Genomic DNA, 14322 nt, shown 5'->3' on the forward strand with positions numbered 1-14322 from the left:
TAGTACCATGACATTCCAATTAGTCCCATATTTCTTGGGAGTTTAATTTGATGATTTCATTCAGAAATTTTCACTCCCCACAAGGCTGACTCAGGGATTTTTACTTTGAAGGATACTTGTAGCTTATTTATACCTTTGCAAGGCTTTTTGGCTTCCATCCATCCCACTCTTCCATCTGGAATGATCACTGTACTATTCATAGTACAGCCATGAAAGCATCTTTTAGGGTTCTGTTTACATCCTGCCTCCTTCATGAAAGTCACTGACTACTGTTCCTTACTGCTTGCTTTCTACATTCACTTAAGGAGCTTCTGTGTACTTACGTGCCATGTTAGGGATAAAATAAGAGTTGGCTGGTCCTTGTCTTAAAGGAGCTCAGAGTATAGAGCTATACTGTCTAATACAGTAGCCAGTAGACACATGTAGAAATTGAAACTTAGAAAAATTAAATGCAATACAAAATGTAGCTCCTCATTTGCAGCTGGTACATTTCAAATGCTCAGTCAGTAGTCACATGTAGTTAGCACCTACCCTTTTGGGGTGCACAGACATTTCCATCATTGCAGAAGTTCTACCATACAGGGCACTAGTCTGGAGAAACCTGACTGCTCTGTAATTCTAGTGAATGCAGTTACTTCTCCTCATTTTGGCATTTAATAAAATGTGACCTTGTGATTTTATTTAACTAGTTCATGTATTCCCCTAATTAAATGGAAAACTCTCTTGAGGCCAGAGGACATTTTCTTGCACATGCATCACCATGCTTACTTACTGCAGCACTAGCTCATTGAGAGCGTAGTGAGCATGACATACAGTTTTCCATTTGCCACGGATAACTTTTCCACAAAGGGGTTCTTAGATTAGTTTAGAATTTTATGTCCTGTAGGAACTTGGGGTGCTGGAGCATGCTGTGAATTTAACCCTGATTAGCAATACTACCTGTTCCAGGAAACTTTCTTCAGTGCCTGGGCGGTACGAAGTACAAGACAGGTGTTCTCAGGCTTTCCCTATACACGGGAATCACTTAAATTTTAAAAAATCCTGAAGGCCTACCCCAGAAACTCTGATTTAATCGGTCTTGGGTGTGGCATGGGCATTGAGATATTTAACCCCAGTTGATTCTAACTTGCAGCCTAAGTTGAGGTCCATCATGAAGAGATGGTACCCCCCAACCCTCCCCTTCAATTCTGCTGACTTATAGCTGTAATCAGTGTTACCGGTACATTTAACTTAAGTTACTGAATAATGCTTCTTTTTCCTCCTTACAGTTTCTTATGTCAGTAATCACAATGGTCCTTCTGACACTGATGACAGTAACGCTGGATCCTCCTCAGAAATACCCAGACTTATTTTCTGTATTGGTGTGCTTTGTGTCCTTCCTGAAACTCCTGTTCTTCTTGGTGTACTTTAACATTGTAATCATGTGGGATTCCAAAAGTGGAAGAAATCAGAAGAAAGTCAACTAGCTAAATCCCCAAATGTGAAAATGTTAGCAGTGCTAAACGGTTTTGTGAATTTTTCGCTATGTATAAATAAAATCATTTTGAGAATTATATAATTATAGGGAAGAAAATTCCCTAAGATTCCATCCCAGCTAACTTACAGACCCACCTAAGCAACTTTTCCATATGAATGGATGGTCTTGGGTGATTTTTCACAACTTCCTAAATCCTCTCAACCAAGCAATAGCTGGCCTCAGTGTGACCCAGGCCTGGCACGGGCAGCAGTCAGCCTAGATTCACAGCTTGGCTTTGCCTGGGAATCTTCAAGCCCTGCACAAGTAGCAGCCTTCTCATATTGCTTTGTAGCTCGGGCAGGGTGGCCCCTGGCAAAACACACATGATAGCTGATCTTGGCCTGCACCATCTGGGAAACCCCAGGGCCAGGGTACTCAGTGGACAGCTACAGACCATGTTGGAGCACCACCACCCTGCCCCTGCACAGCTGATCCTCTACATAGGGCAGAGGTAGATAGTAAGTGGTCACAGACAATCCATGCAGCTGCCTGGCCTGGATAAATCCTTCCCATTGATCTGCCAACAGCCAGTGCTGTACTACAAGAGGAAGGTGTACTCAGCCCACACAAAGGGTGCACCTCGAATACCCAGCTTGGGTGAAAAGGGGAGTCTGTGCCACTGTACCCTATAGGACACCTACTACAATAGGCCACACTACCAAGACACAGAGTCAAAGAAGTTCTACCTAATACATAGAAATAAATATAGTGAGGCTGCCAAAATGAGGAGACAAAAAAACATGGCCCAAATGAAAGAACAGATCAAAATTCCAGAAAAACAGCCAAACAAAACGGAGATAAGCAATCTATCAGATGCAGAGTCAAAAACAGTGGTTATAAGGGTGCTCAAGGAACTTAGTGAGGACCTTAACAGCATAAAAAAGATCCAGTCAGAAATGAAGGATTCATTAATACAGGGAAACAACAGTACAGTGGATGAAGCTGAGAATCAAATCAGTGATTTGGAACATAAGGAACCAAAAAACAACCAGTCAGAACAAAAAGAAGAAGAAAAAAAAATCCAAGGATAAATAGCCTGTGGGACAACTTTAAGCAATCCAACATTTGCTTCATAGGGATGCCAGAAGAAGAGAAACAGCAAGAAATTGGAAATATGTTTGAAAAAATGAAAGAAAACTTCTTTGATTTGGTGAAGAAATAGACATGCAAGTCCAGAAAGCATGAAGAGCCCCAAACAAGATGAATGCAAAGAGGCCCACTCCAAGACACACTATAATTAACATGCCAAAGGTTAAAGAGGAGGGGGGTGTGTGGGAGAATGGGTGAGAGGTAAGGGGATTAAGAAGCACAAATAAGAAGTTACAGAATAGCCATGGGTATGTAAAATACAGTACCAAAGAACTTACATGCATGACCCGTGGACATGAACAAGGGTGTGGGGATTGCTTAAGGGAATGGGGGTATTTGGTAGAGGGGCAAAGGGATAAAAGCCAGGACAACTGTAATAGCATAATCAAAATATAATTTAAACATATCTAGAAATACACTGAATTTAATGGGAGAATTTAGCCCCTTTTAAAAGGAAATTACTGATTTTGATATTTAAATGTAATTTTATTTACATTTTACAATAGAATGCAAGTAATGGGTTTTTGTTCTTTAGGATTTATATTGCTGGTATTAAATTTGTGATAATGTTTTAAACTCCTATTAGAAGGCAATTTAAACTGCTTGAAGTCTGAACATGCCTTATTACATGTGCAAATTCGAATTTTTTAACAAGGCTGAGATTAAACTTTGTTATTTATTTCCAGAATGGCTGGTTTACTGTAATGCAATTAAACAATGAATTTTCCTGAATTGGAATCTAAGTGGTTTGAGTGAAGTCTTCTTATTACTCATGAGCACCGGGTTCTAAATTTCCAGGACTGTTGAAGTTAAATGCCCTTATGCAGCATTTCATCCTTGTGTTCCTTTTTGTTGTAACATGGTTCGAGGTTCCCAGTGCCATGAGCATTGCCTCGTATCATGCTTCCTGTTACCTTAGTCCTGTTAATACTGTATCACGCTGTATTAGCAGAAGCCCCCCTTGACTCTAGTATTCAGTTGGTAAAAGTAATGTATTATATCCATGTTGTAGTTTCTCATACAAAGATGTCTTTAGTGTGTAATAAAAACAATCACTGTCCCATCGACATATATTTTTAACAAATATATTTCTTTCATAAGACGGCCATTAAAGCAAATTAAATAAATGGTAGTACATTTTAAAGCAAATGCAAGCTAAACACATACGCAAAGACAGTCTCATTTTAGACATGGACAGCTGCGGGCTGATGCAGGAAGATACGTGTTTGATAAAGGAGTGGGTTTAGACAAAGCGAAAAACAAAAATTATTTCTTTCTCAAAGTATATGTGCATAAAGACGCAAAGGGCGGGCCAGCAGAGAAAAGCAGCCTTGAATCCCTGCCGAATCAGCAGGGACATCGCTGTCCACGGTCACCATCTGTAATCAGTGTGCCCAAATGTCAGCATCTTGGCTGGTGGGTGTAGTCCTATTTATTTATTTTTTGTTGTAGCATACTTGTGTTTAACACAGGATGTTGATTTGAATCGATGAAGTTCCAATTTAGAATAACTGGAATACAGAAATATTGAAAATAAAAGTATTATATAAACAGTAAAATAGAATGCACCTATATTTAAGATATCTTACAGGTAAATTCTGTAAATAAAATACTTTCCAGATCATTTAATCTAATCTTACTGAGTTACACTGTACCTTTTATATAGACTTACCAGCAATGATCTTAAGTATCTCTGATATCAGCTAGAAATCAGTTTGAGAATCCACTTTGAACTTTGAGAAGTTTCAAAATACCAAAAATGTTCAGTGATGAATTAAGATTAAAGAAATAGGCAATTCTGTCAGCTACACCCAGGATTATAGGGCCATTTATATTTAATATAAAGACATTTAGGCTTTATAAAAATACTATTTCTCACTTTCTTCACTAATATACCCTTCTAAGTTATTCTGAAGTTCATTTCATACAAGAGGTCTGTTTCTGAGAAGTGCAGTTTTCTGTGTTGCCAATAAGCTTAGGTTTGCTTCTTAAAATGAAGAGAATAGGGTGTATGTTCATGTATCAAATATGAGACACAGAGAAGTCATTTTCTCTTTGAGCCCTTAGAGAGGGGAAAAAAATCCCCGATGTAGCATTCTGTCCAAATGATAAACCACAACTAAGTGAGTGAAACATTTACAAAAGTCAGAGCAGCCAAAGGATCCTCTCTGTTCAACAAAAAAAGAGTAAAAGATGGATAGGATGTAACTAAATAACGGTTGGAGTAACAGTGGTTTCAAGTCTCAATTGGTCTTTCTTCTGTTATGTTCATTGGAAAATCAGGGCCAAGTGTATCCGTCCCCCACCCCCATATAAACATTAGTTTTGTGTGTGGATCTTTCTGCTTTGTCCTTCATGTGGCCTCCAAGGGTGATAAAGCGAGAGTCATCTGATCTACAATGAAGAGAACTGAGAAATGATTCTTAGCAGACCCAGCTGTTCTGAAAGGCAAAAGCTTAGGATATCAAGAGGTCAAATATACAGTAACTGATTTAATAGCATTAAGCACATACCTACATAACTTGGATTACATATGAAACCAATCTACTTCTTGACCCTTTATTTCCTTATTAATGTAGGTATCTTTATATGTTTTGGCTCACAATCTAAGGTTTTCAATGCTAGAACACAATTATCCTTTTTGGTATATTTTAGGTAATGTCCTATCACAAAGGTTGTATCACACAGTATTCTGAATATTCAGCAGACACATTATCTCAAAAATCATGTTTAAATAGTCAGAGAAGGCCATGAAGTTTAATAGTTAATTGGGCTATTGTTTAGTATCTATGTCATTTAAATTAGTTTTTTTAAAACTCATTTTCCTTTTAAAGGGTGAATCTTAAATTTCTCTACATGGAAATTCAATCTTAATTTGTTAAATTTTGTTTCAGATTTTCAAATAGTATTTTTATGATACACTGAATTAAATGACATGATAATATCTTACACAAATTTCATGAAGCCTTAGGGCAAGTACCAAGGAGTAACAGCCCTCAGAGAAAAACTGTGTTACCTGGTTGTAGCGTACTCGCTGGTTCCCTCCCCCACTTTACTGGCCGACAGCACAAACATGGTGATACAAACCACCACCACACAGAAAACAGAAGTTGAAATTAATGCTTCAGAATGATTTGGAGGGGCTCATAGACTGCCCCGTAAGAAAACTCCCTTGTTTAATTTTAGTAGCCTGTGTAGTTCAGTTTAAAAACTACTTTGTATTTAAACATCTATTAAAAATGTATTCTGATATTTTATAAAAGACATAAGAATTTTAAAACTTTAAAAATATTTCTTCTCTACAATAGAAATAACTAGAGTATAATAAGTCATCCCCGTGATAGGACCTATACAATAAACTTCTAGATAAATTTTTAAGGTTTTAAAAAGAATCTTACTAATACACATTTGGGGCTTTAAATGGAAAAACTGGTCCCTAAAACCACTCACCATTAGATTTAATGAGTTTTAAAATATATAGCTTTACCAAAGGTGTCATTTTCATAAATGCTTTATTAAATCTATTCATAAATGCTAAAAGTATACAGAAGCATACATGATAAAGAATATAAGGCAAAATCCTTGTCTACATGTTACCTTACTCATTAAAGGGTCAAGAAGAAATGTATTATTTACATTGAGATTATCTACTGGTGTGTGTAGAAAGTTTAAATTAGCTGCAAGAAATTTTATCTAGACATGCACCTGCCTAGTGCTATGATCTGGTATTTACTGGGCAGATTAATTACAAACATTTCTTCTGTTCCTTTAAATATGATCAGGCAGATGCAGAAGTCGGTGTTCATAGTGAGTGCATTTCTTCTGAATGCCTGTAAGATATAAAAGGTGAATGCTATTAAATCATCAAGAATTAGTTTCCAAATTAGTATGCATGTCATACATGATGTAAGAAGTGGTTTAAACGCCTATTTACCATGTAAGTTCATATCTAGTTTAGGTAATAGTGATCTCTCAATTGCTTCTTTTAGTCTCCTAAGCAAAATTTACCTTCAGAAACAATCATCAATATGACTACTCTGACCAGCACTCTTCACTTTTGTGAATGTGGATTTTGACATACTTTTGAGTGTAAAATTTCAACATGACCTACCCAAAACACCAACATCTACATGCCTTCTGTCTATAAGCCTCAAGGGCCTTTCAGCAGGTGTTCCCTTCAACAGCTGCCCCCACTTCCCCAAAGAGAGACAGTATTTACCGACATTCCCACTCAGACTGTGTCCCTCTGGGGCCTCCTAGTGGTGGTAGAAGTTCTAGTCTATTTGACCTTAGGAACCTGTGTGAAAGGAAGCTTTCAAAGAAAGTCATTGGTCACTGATAGCATATGTTCCCCTCGGGCATGTGGACCATCCACTCCTGAAATACCCCTTCCTCCACTGTATCGGCAGCTATGAAGAAATCGCTATTTTTGAGTCTACATGTATTCTTGTCCTACAATAAGATAGGTTGCTAATTAGACAATCAACTTTTGCCAACTCTTGTTACAGTCTGGTCTCAATTTCAGTAGATCTAGGCAGCTCTACTGTTCACTGATATCCTTATACGTTGTTGAAACACAGTTATCAGAACTAATAATACTACAGAGGAAAAGAAGGCTGACTTACAAATGTCATTTGTCCCATTTTGTAATTTAGGTTTAGGGGAACCAAGTATCTTGTCTAAGGCCACAGAGCTAAGTGATAGTGCTGGACATTTAACCCAACCCTGTTCTCTATTACAATGTCAGGCCCTGTGAAGATGTTCATCAACTGAAACAGCATGTAGGAGAATTGTGGTGGAAAAGACTGTGAGGCCAAATTCAGGATCCAGCAAAAATAAGTACTCTGATCAAGGTGAGGTCTGTGACAGGGAGTAGCAGTATGTTTGTTTTCTCTTGCTGCCATTCTATTTTTACACAAATGAAAAGCAATTATTTTTTAAATTAAGAAATTTTAAAATTTACTTTTAGCTTAGCCCTGGCTGGTGTAGCTCAGTGGATTGAGCGCGGGCCTGGGAACCAGACAATCGCGGTTTGATTCCCAGTCAGGGCACATACCCGGGTTGCAGGCCAGTTCCCTGCAGGCCAGTTCCCAGCAGGGGACCCACGAAGGGCAATCATACATTGATGTTTCTCTCCCTCTCTCCTTCCCTTCCCCTCTAAAAATAAATAAAAATCTTTAAAAAAATAAAAGAAAAAAAAATTTACTTTTAGAGGGAGGGAGAGGGAGGGAGAAAGAGAGGGAGAGAAACATTGACATGCGTTGCCTCCTAAACACCCCAACTGGGCACCTGGCCCACAACTCAGTCATGTGTCCCAATGGGGACTTGAACCAGAGCCCTTTCGGTTTGCAGACCAATGCTCAATCCACTGAGCTACACCAACCAGGTCATGAAAAGCAATTTAGATACAGTGGTGCAGTTCATGAGCAGTATTATGATAGGACTTACTGTTCATACAGTTACTGCTTCTAAAACGTATTTTGGATTACTCCTTCTCTAATACTTTTCACTGGCCCACGTCTGCCCAATGAATGAAGTGTGAACTCAGGAGCCTGGTGATCACAGCTGTCAATGGTGCTCCAGTCCACCGACCGATCATTCTGCTTTTCTGTTCATGTTTTTCTCTGCTTAGTATGTTTACACAGCCCATAAAAATTACTCACTTTTCAAATTCCAAATTCCTGGGAAACTGCAAAGTTTCCATTAGTAGAGTCTGGATGGCTCTGTCAGACAATTTAGTGGAATAACTAGAACTGATTTTAAAATTACAAACCCAACCCCAATCACCCCGTCCTGAGGTGATCTATGTCTGCCGTGTACTCTACACCACTGCTTACTCTGCATTTGGTACTGAGAGAGGGGCGTTTCCCCTTCTCAGTCTGCAGAGGAAGGAACTCCTGTTCACTCTTGTGCTCTCCATACCCCATGGAAGGGTGACACATTGGACTGGTCAAAGACCAGAATACTGGTCCACACTCGACTACTAACACAACACGTCACTACTCTTATGCAACCATCTTCCCCACCATGTAGTTTCCCTTTCACTGTCTGCTCTCAAGTCCAAATGGGCCTTTGTGCTTCCTAATTTCGGGTTGTAAGAAATTAGAAAGAATAGAAATTCGGGTCTATTCTATCTTCATCTGCAACAGAACATGTAAAGGCAGGCCTGCGGTCTTACTGTCAGAGTTGCACATGGACATGGGGTTTATTTCAAAGATACCACTTTCTCCTCAGCTTCAGGAGAGCACACAGGGTTCGAGATTCAGACTCAGTGTGGGAGAGTGGAGCCCCCGCACTCCGCTGCAGGCACAGCCCACACTGGTGACCCTGGGCTCCTACCTGAGAGCCTGCCAGACTGGGGTTTATCAGTTCCTCCAATAATCTACTTGATATTTTGATCCTCTTTGGACTCAATCCTTTTTTTGATGTTGTTGCCCAAAACCCTGAAAAGAAGGGTCTGAACTTGTATTATTATCATAGCTTGCCTTATATTATTATTTCATGTACATAATACAGATCTTGTATCCTTAGTTTGATTACCAGGTTTCAAAAGGTTGGCATTGTGCAGTGCTGTGTTTATACTTTTGTTAACTGATTTATCCACATCACTTCCAGATAAAAGCACCCCACTCTCTCCTACAATATCTTATTAACATTAACCAAAATCATGCCTTCTCCCCCCACACCCTTTTGCTTGTCTTGGATTATGGTCTGTGGATTATGGGTTGCTCGTTCCCTTACTGACAATCTCTCTTATGATAACACTTTATAGAAGCTTCACTTTTTAAAGACTCTGGGAGTAAATCTGTATGAGGTGGTTCCCCTGACAGAAGACAGGAGCTGATGTGCAGACAGGGAAGTTGGCCATTGTGGTATCAGCAGGGTAACTGAGAGAGGTTTCCAGGACAAAGTCTGGGAGCTTAATACGTTCCCACAGTCATGCCAGTTGGGCAGCTATGCCCAGTGCATGAGAGAGCAATGAGCAGATGGGGGGGAGAGGAGTCTGAGGAAGCTTCGCAGCGTAAGGGGAGTTACAAGCGGGTTTTGAATGATGGGCAAAATTTTGACAATGCTGGGGGCAATGGTGTGTCAAGAAGAGGGAACAAGAACAATAGTAAAGAAAGCCCTGGCTGGTGTAGCTCAGTGGATTGAGCACAGGCCTGCGAATAAAAGGATCTCGGTTCGATTCCCAGCCAGGGCCCATGCCTGGGTTGCAGACCAGTTCCGAGCAGGGGATGCACGAGAGGCAACCATACATTGATGTTTCTCTCCCTCTCTCCTTCCCTTCCCCAATAAAGATAAATAAATAAAATATTTTAAAAAAAGAACAATAGTAAAGAAATGAGAAACGCACTTTGTGAAGAATTTGTCTGGAGAATGGCAAGTAATCTGGAGTGACTGAGGCACAAACTGGACAACCTAGAAAGGCAAATTGTGGTCAGATCTGGGAGAGTTCTGCATGTCAGTATAAATTTGGGTTTTTCTGTGAACGTGGTGCAGTGTACCTTCTAAAGCATAATTTGTCCAGCAGCAGGTCAGGCTGTGGAGGAAAGGGACCAAAGGGCAGGGAGGCAGGTCACAGTAAGGGCAATCTGGGTGAGAGGTCATGAAGAAATTAACTAGTGCAGTGGGCAAGGAAGGAGAAGTAAACATTTTCAGAATTGATATGGCAGGAATTTGGACACGAGGATAAAACAAGACAAGAACTTTGAAGTTTTGAGCTTTAATGTGAGATGAATGCAAACCCTAGAAAGATAGAATAAAGAACAGTTGGGGGAGGATGATGGATCAGCATACCTGGGGACAATGGATAGCAGCTAAAATGTGGGTTTACAGCAGGAGGAGGATCACAAATAGATTTGGAAATAATATACATTAAGGTAAGAACTGAAGTCAAGGGAATGGAAGAGATCATGAAGAAAGTACCCAAAGGGAGGAGAAAACACTGTCAAAAGAACCCAGGGAAGTACCTCAAAGGTAAGTCAAGTTTCACTTCACTGATAGTTCTCTCTGTTGCTTCCCGCTAAATGGGAAACTGGTAGGTCAATCTAATTCTTCCAATATTTTTGAAAGTACCCTGTTGAAGTTCCACAGACCAGAAATTTTATAAAACGTTTAACCCAATAATGAATATGTGTATGCATGTATATATATATATTATATCCTTACTATTTAATAGGATCTAAAACCTTTGACCAGCAGTGAAACCTGACATTCATAGATTACTGCTATATTGTGGGCAAAAGCACAGCCTGGTGCCAGCTACTCAGGTCACTGTCCTGGCCGTCCTCTTAGGTGATTCTGGAGCAAGGTACTCAACCTCTTTGTTTTTCCGCTTCCTTGCCTATGAAGACAGTAACTGTTATCTACTTCACATAAGTAGTTGTGAAGGTTAACTGGGATATGTATAAAGTGCCAGGCATACTGAAAGTGCTCAATAAATGCTAGCTATTATTATAAGCTGTTATTTGTTGTATACAACAGAATGAACATTCTAATGAATGAAAGTGACATCATTTTCTATGTAAGATGCTTTGCAAATCTAGATTGTTATGAAGCTGATATTAATCACTTAGATACCATTTCCAAAGAAATTTATTTTCAGGATACAATAGACTTCTTTCATTTTATATTATTTCTAACAGATACAATATCTGGTTGGCCTCTAGAAAAATTAATATTAATGCCACTAAGAATGGGATAATGCTAACTTTTAATGTGAACCTTCAATTACAGGTATTGTAAACACTAATATCACATCATGAAACATACTGCTCCTGGGTAGCTATTATAATAAGCTATTTATAAATATAATTTTGCTTATCTTGCTGAATCCACTTGAACTGTTTTGAAGAAAAGGTACAATGAATTAATATGTAATTATTTAATCAACTTAGCACATCTGTAAATTCATGGACTTGTTATATCCTGTTTAGTCTGATGTGCCCTATAGAAACTATAACCTGCTTGTCCGTATCTAGTAAGCTGTTTATCCTAAAGGTGCTTAATTAAGTGCCCTCCTCACACTCATACGCATGCCCACTCTGATTTTCAAAGCTGGCCTATCAGACCAACAGTGTCCCTTCCCACCCGGTCTCTCATGGGCAGGGCACTGTCAGGCTGCCCTCCTGCTGTTTGTAAGAATGGATTAAATATAATTTCAATTAACGCTTCAAAGCGCGCTATTTTCTCTGTAGACAGACACCACCGAATTTGATAATGCAAATAAAATGTTTCCACCAGAACAAAGCAGTGAAACTTAACAAAGCTATACTTAATTAGAAAGGTGAGACAGTACCTCAGTTTAAAATGGCTTTAAGGAATTCATAGCTGTCAAGATGATGTAACTCTGTATGAAAGAAAAAAGAATATTTTAGGAAACAGTTCAGTGTAAGTTGTCACAGTATATGTTGCAGGATAAATACTGAATCAAAATGAAATTAAAATAAAGAACCCAAACATAAAGTTTTATTTTACAGTATAAATAGCAGCTCTGAGGCTATAAATTCTTGTTTCAACAGACTACTGATTTGCCTGATTCTGTGCCAGAATGTACATTTAAAAATTTAGAATGAAAACTGCCGGGAAACTTACTGTAACGCAAGTGCAGGGGTTTATTACAATTTCTTGTCTTTTGTGCTGGAGTCTACCATCCCGAGGGCAGGAGTGTGCCCATCTTACTCACTCGTGTGTCCCAGTGCTGGGACGGTGGCCTGGCTCACAGCAGGTAGTCAGTAAACATTAAGTGAGCGAGTCATGTAAGGAGACAGCAATCGTAAGTATTTGAAGATATTGAGGTAATTCCTTTAAAAATTCTTATAGCAGTCATTTGTTATTCTTCATTCATGGACTATGGATTGTGGACCTCCTGTCTGGGTTTTGTAGTAGGCTCCGGGGCTACAGAGATAGGACTTTTGTCTGCCAAGGAGGAGCCCAGAAAGTGCCCAGTACCCAGACAATCACAGTACACGACAACACTGCAACATGATACGTTTATAAACATTCAGACAAGTGTTGTAGAAGCCCAGAAGATGAAGCAATTTAGCTTCACCGAGGCGAGCTAGGGAGAGTTTTACAGACAATGGAACAGCTGAGACTGACCTTACAGGACAAGAAGTCCACTAGACAGAGAGGAAAGCAATCCCTGTAGAGAGGGAAGCAGCAGAGGGGCCTGGAGTCACAGAAGACGGGAGTTTAGCACATGCTGTGAACAGTACGAATGAAGATGGCTACTCTCCTCTATGCGAGGTCTGAGCTGAAGGAGAAATCACCTAACATTTACTTATTACACAAGCCCTGCTTTGAAGTATATAATTAGCTATATAACACTGTAAATATCTACTTTATTATTATCTGTATGTGTTTAAAATATATAAACCACTTAGAAAATTTAACTAACTCTTTTTTGAGGAGCTTTTCTATTTTAAGAGTTAAAATGAAAAAAAAAAAAAAGTTCACCTATAAGGTGACAGAAAACCAATTTCTACTAAATGTGCCAGAATAATTTTTCTCCACCTCAAGAACAGTTAGTCTTCAGTCTGTTCATTACTATCCTTTTATAGTATTTTTATTTAATAAAACCTATTAAGACTACCATACAAATCTCTTTACTTATGCTTTTATCTTTTAGCTGATCAATTTTTATATTGCTGACATCCCTTCTTCACCATTTGCTCATTTAAAAATTCATAGTATGTGAGATATGTCTCTGGAGAAAATGTCTATAAAATTTGTTACAGCTGGCAAATGTGTATGAGTCAGTGATAGCACATGACTAAATGCTTCACAGAAAATAAAATTTGTTTCTGTAGTAAGCAGAACTGTTTAAATGTTATTTATTTTTATGTTTCAAAGAAAATATATTGTGAAGTGTTGCATTGATTTAATACGCAACAATGTCTGTGTACACGCTGTAGAAAGAAAATTTATGAAACCTTTGCACAACTCCTTTAATTGAATTTTCCAAATCTCTCACCACACACAAATAATCAATATCTTCTGCAGAGAAAACCAGTCAGAATTATTACAGTCTTTCGTTGCAATTTTGTTGTCATCAGCACATACAGAGCACCTGGATATTTATAATGTCTGATAGCAAGTTATTTATACCTTTTAAACACATAATTGCTATTCAATGAGTTCAAGTCTGTGGTTTAAATTTTTTTAACTGATTACTTAAAAGGTAAAAATTGTCACACTTCTGGTAAAGTATAAAAAATTTAAATCATGAAAAATATTCCTTAAAACGCTTTGAAAAAAAGTAAAGCAGTTTGTTTTTCCTTAAGCCCTAGAAAAATCTCAAGGAAACAGTCAGAATGTCTCCCCCGAACAGTGATGGATAACGTAGAAGAACATCAGTGGTACTGAGCAGAAAGGCAGAGAAAGGGCACAGCACACACGACAGCTGAACCTCTCTAAGGAGCGAGGACCACGATGGTACGCTAATATGCACTTGGGTGACCAAAACTGCTATCTCCATTTTTTTTTATCTTCAGATAAACTCAGAAATGTTAGAGCATAGGGGGAATTTTTATTGGTTTACCTAAAACTCTTAGGTTTAAGCTTCAAGCCTCAGTGCTTTTAAAACTGAAGTATTTGTCTGAAAAAATATATGGTTTAATGTTAACATACAACAGGAAAAACTAACAGGGTAGTAGTCTTCCAGCAGTAAAATTATTTAGCTGATCTGATGAATACTTTTTCAAGACTGAGTGGGG

The 14322-nt window shown here is 38.6% G+C and overlaps 2 protein-coding genes across 5 annotated transcripts in view; one reads left to right on the forward strand and one right to left on the reverse strand.

The window, feature by feature from the left end:
* Positions 1-4046, forward strand: part of ALG6 (ALG6 alpha-1,3-glucosyltransferase) — a 40132-nt gene extending 36086 nt beyond the window's left edge. For both annotated transcript variants that reach the window (XM_037136262.2, XM_053655509.1), the window contains exon 15: positions 1269-4046. In XM_037136262.2, coding sequence (XP_036992157.2) covers positions 1269-1466 — 198 coding nt within the window. In that variant the 3' untranslated portion in view covers positions 1467-4046. The remainder of the gene's footprint in view (positions 1-1268) is intronic.
* Positions 4047-6100: 2054 nt separating this feature from the next.
* The window catches only part of ITGB3BP (integrin subunit beta 3 binding protein), a 57988-nt gene continuing 49766 nt past the window's right edge, over positions 6101-14322 (reverse strand). For all 3 annotated transcript variants that reach the window (XM_053655510.1, XM_053655511.1, XM_037136263.2), the window contains 2 exons: positions 11904-11954; positions 6101-6435 (listed from right to left, as the gene is read on the reverse strand). In XM_053655510.1, coding sequence (XP_053511485.1) covers positions 11905-11954 — 50 coding nt within the window. In that variant the 3' untranslated portion in view covers positions 6101-6435; position 11904. The remainder of the gene's footprint in view (positions 6436-11903; positions 11955-14322) is intronic.

Source organism: Artibeus jamaicensis, unplaced genomic scaffold (genome assembly GCF_021234435.1).
Source record: "Artibeus jamaicensis isolate MK-2021 breed Jamaican fruit bat unplaced genomic scaffold, CSHL_Jam_final scaffold_1019, whole genome shotgun sequence".
In the NCBI taxonomy this organism is placed as follows: domain Eukaryota; kingdom Metazoa; phylum Chordata; class Mammalia; order Chiroptera; family Phyllostomidae; genus Artibeus; species Artibeus jamaicensis.